Source organism: Cystoisospora suis (assembly GCF_002600585.1).
Source record: "Cystoisospora suis strain Wien I chromosome Unknown contig_3565, whole genome shotgun sequence".
NCBI lineage: Eukaryota > Apicomplexa > Conoidasida > Eucoccidiorida > Sarcocystidae > Cystoisospora > Cystoisospora suis.
The window spans coordinates 11,877-16,076 of NW_027156360.1; the positions used below are offsets into that span (position 1 = coordinate 11,877).

General features: G+C 42.0%; 1 protein-coding gene across 1 annotated transcript in view; it reads left to right on the forward strand.

The window, feature by feature from the left end:
• Window positions 1-3,918, forward strand: part of CSUI_006924 (serine-rich adhesin for platelets family protein) — an 8,741-nt gene extending 4,823 nt beyond the window's left edge. Inside the window, exons 3-4 of the mRNA XM_068067074.1 lie at window positions 304-434; window positions 1,477-3,918. Coding sequence (XP_067920953.1) covers window positions 304-434; window positions 1,477-1,566 — 221 coding nt within the window. The 3' untranslated portion in view covers window positions 1,567-3,918. The remainder of the gene's footprint in view (window positions 1-303; window positions 435-1,476) is intronic.
• The last annotated feature ends 282 nt before the right edge of the window (window positions 3,919-4,200 follow it).

Below are 4,200 nucleotides of genomic sequence, written 5' to 3' on the forward strand. Positions count from 1 at the left end.
ATCTATCTATCTTTAAACTATCTGTCTTTCTATCTCGATCTCTGTATACGCGTCATGTTTTGACGTCGCTACGTCAAGAGAGAAAAAGAGAGACTGAAGTGTCTTTACTTTACCTCTTTGTGTTCTTCTAAACTTCCTCCTATATCCTTCTCTTCAATCTGTAATCTCTCATCTGTCTTGGGTCTCTATCTCTCTCTCTCTTCATTTATCTCTTGCCTTACCTGTGTATTCTTGGATTGCGGGGTGTATCTATCTGTGTATCTGTCTGTCTGTTTGTCTCTCTGTGTGTATGTTGTGGTTTAGATCCAGTATGTCGAGGCCCAACAGTCTTTGAAAGTGAGCCCGTAGTCAGTCAAGCCACGATGACGTGGCGTCAGAGGAAAGACGAGGGGCCTCCTGTATCTACTCCAACTGTCTATGAAAATAAACCTAAGGTAAGCACCCCTCCTCATACACAAGAAAGAAACACGAGGAGATCACATCAATCTCTCTCTTGACTTTCTCTCTCTCTCTCTCTCTGTTCTCTGTCTCCTCGTCGCTCTCGGTCGGCTTCTTCTTTCTTCACGTGCCAGTGATTTGTGTTGTTTCTTCTCTTTCATCTCTTCCTCTTCGGCAGGAGTAATCCAAGCAGTGAATGAATGAGAGAGAGAGAGGGCTTATTGCATCCAAGAAGGTCAAGAGAGCCTCCTGGGATCGCTCGTTGTATAGATCTCTCTTACGTGCTATGTGAATGAAGGGTTATGTACGAGGCAGATAGTGGATGAAGAAGATAGATAGCTCGTATATCTAGGTGTATATGTATATATATGTAGAAAGATAATAGGGTATGTATGGGTAGTTCACTGGAGGATATGGATGGTCATGATACATACATAGACTTCCTTCCGTGTTGTACCCTCATTGTAGACAGAGAGATCTACATGGAAATACTCCGCTTCACAGATAGGCATAAGACTTACAGCTCTCTCTCTGTCGGTCTCTATGAGAAGAAGTGAGTGTCCTTCTTTCATACATCGATGCACGTGATCGGTTTATCCGTTGTCTCCATTCTTCATTTCTTATTCTCTTTCTTGATCGAAAAGAGGCAGAATGGTGGGTATCGGCAACGACAGGGGTAACGGCATAAGTAAGACAGGAAGGAGAGGGAGGGAACAGAAGCAAACGAGATAGATGGATAAAGACGTAAAATGAGAAAGAGAAGACTCATTCATCATGTAAAGGAGAATAAGAGTAGGAAATCCATCGTAGAGAGATAGATAGAAGACTTCTGTTTCTTTCGTTAAAGCAGCAATGAGAAAGCAAGGTGAGGAGACAAGAGAATAGAGACGAAAAGAGTGGCTTAGGGGGGGATGGTTTTTCACTGCGGTGGACGGTGTACGTACACCCCGACGATCGACAGGATCTATATCTATCCAGCTATTTTTATTTATCTTTCTATCATGAATGTCTCTGTCTATCTTTTCTTTTTCTTTCCAGGTGATTCGAGTGGATGCTTCAGCTAATAGGCCTCTTTCAAGTAGCAGCAGTGAATATGAGACAGATACAGAGGGAGAAGAAGAGGAGTAAAGAAGAGAAAGAAGAAGAGAGGCTAAGAAGATAGATAGATAGACGCACGTCTCGTCTTTCGTTTTCTTCCTCTTTCCTTCGTCTTCTGCATTTCTCATGATACTCAAGTCCCTCTCTCTCTCTCTCTCATCCAGAGAATCTCTTCTTCACACAGATCATTTAGATGAAAGTTTCTTCTTCTCTCCTTTCTTCTCCTCCTCGTACCTTCCTCTCTATGATGTAACCAAGAAGAGAAAAGAGAAGGAAAGAGGTAGATTGTTTATCTTCTTATGCTTTTTTTTTGTCTTGCATGCAGTTTTATCCATACATACACACATAGCGTGTATCTGTACATACACCTATACATGCATATCTATTACATGTATAGACCTTTCTTCACTAGTTCGTCTCGCCTCTTTGTGATTCTCTCTCCTCTTCGTCTTTCTTTTCTTCTTTCTATTTCTGCAAAGAGTCGCAAAAATTATCCATCTATCTCCCTGAAGCGAATTGAGAGAAGAGAGAGATCAGATTTTCGTCACTTTCCTTTCTGATCTTTCTCCCTCCTCCTCCTCCTCGCTGACTTCTTGTGTTTCTCGTCTTCCTTGTATTGTTCAAGATACACACGGGATGTGTGAGTTTTCTTGATCTCTTGAATTCCCCTACTTTTTACGACGAAAGACTTCTCCTTTTCTTTTCTTCTCTTCTACTTGCTAGCGCTCGTGCATACCCCTGCTGTATATATACTTACCTACATACACCACACATACCGGATCTACATTTGGATCCCCCCTACCTACGTACCTACCTAGTTTCCAGGTGTATGTACACCGGCCGCGGGTGAGTGACTTGCTTCTGCAGTGTACATACCTGTATCATCTGTATATACACCTTAAAAGAGCGACGAAAGTAAAAGGAGAGCGGGGATAAAAGAAAGTAAGAAAGGTAGTCGGGTGGCTGGTAGTTAAGAAGGAAAGGGTGAAGGGGAGAATAAGAAGGTTTTTAGTGTCGTTTTCTCTCTGGTCAACGGGGGGGGGCTGTAGTGCATGCATGCATCATGACTGACAAAGTATCCCTACCGGCTTTACATCAAGCGTTCGCTTTCTCTGCTGGATCTCGATTTTCTTCTTTCACTCGGCTACATGCAACTCGTAGAGTGGTGTCATGTCGTATCGGATTTCTAGACACGCAGATATGTATCAAAGGGATAACAGACATAGCTAGCTAGCTAGCTAGGTGACTTTGTCTGGCTATAATAATGAGACGACTTGTTTGATGTTGCGTATTTTAGGGATACCTCTCGGCAGTGTAGAGGAGAAAGGAACCTTCCACGGAAATCCGTGTCTATACGCATGCATCGATATGTGTCTACTCTGCTCGTTGTATATGAATATCCGGTACTGTATAGATAGACCAACATGTATCTATAGATACATGAATAATAATGTCAGTTCTAAAGCATATAATGGGCCATCTGATAGACGTAGCATATTTACTCAAATGACTCTTATGACGGTGTAGTACATGCGAGAAGTCAGTGCTCGTACATTCGCACATATATATGTATAGAGGTATGTATATATATATGTATAGGTATATGCGTGTATGAGTGTCTAGACTCCGAGCTGGCTGGATGTCTAGTAAGTGATGATTGTCTTGATCATATCGAATGAGACAGGTGAGTGTGGAAGAAGAGAGGATGGAGAGAAGAGAAAGAAAGAAAGGTTGTTAACTAACGATGAAAGGCAAGCACGGCTGAAAGCGTTCCGTGTGAATTTATGAGTTGTGGTGTACATACACCTCAGATGGAGGACTGTACATACACAGTCAACGGACATAATCATCTGTAAAATCGCTCAGCGGTTTCTTCTCGTGACTATTTTTCGCAGAGGAGAGAGGATTCTTCTTCCTCTTTCACTCGCTGGCTTCTTATTCCTAGCCACGAGGCTAACTAAGTAGCTAGCTAGCTATCTAATTAGCTAGCTAGCTGTTATAATAGGGGTGGCAGACGATGCCATTCAACTCTTTTTTTTAGGGACGTTTCTTATGTCGACAAGCCAAGCAAGGAGAAAGAGTATGGAAGGGAGGATGACGAGGAGGGTGTTGCGTTGTGTAATTTGAGTGTATATACAGTTCGCATGTCTACGATTCTCTTTCTTTCTATATGTGTAGGCGCATGAAGAAACATAACTCCTTTCATCGTTCTTGTATTCTTCCTTCTTCCACCTTCGGGGGAGAAGCTATGGTAGGGATCGGTATCGCCAGTATGGATAGATAAGACGTTTACGGGGTTACGTTATCATAGTTGCCAGGATGGTCTTCTTTTCTTTTTTTTTTATCTTTCTTTAGATTTCTTCGTATCAGTCAGAGGTCGCTCTTGATACATCAGTCACCGCACTGCAAGTCACCATTCTATTGCCCTATCATGGGAATAGAGATTAGCAGATTTCTTCTTTTCTTTCTTCTTGTCTCTCTCTTATGCTTTCTCTTCTTTTCTTCTCTTGAGACTCTGGGTAATTATTTATTTCATTTGCGAAGTCGAGATAGAGAAGAGATTTAGATTTTGTCTCAAAAGAAGAGTTAAGTCAAGTGAAAAAGATGAGCGAGGGTTCCTTCATCTTTTTCTTCAGAATTCAGAAGGGATGTATGATGATGTCC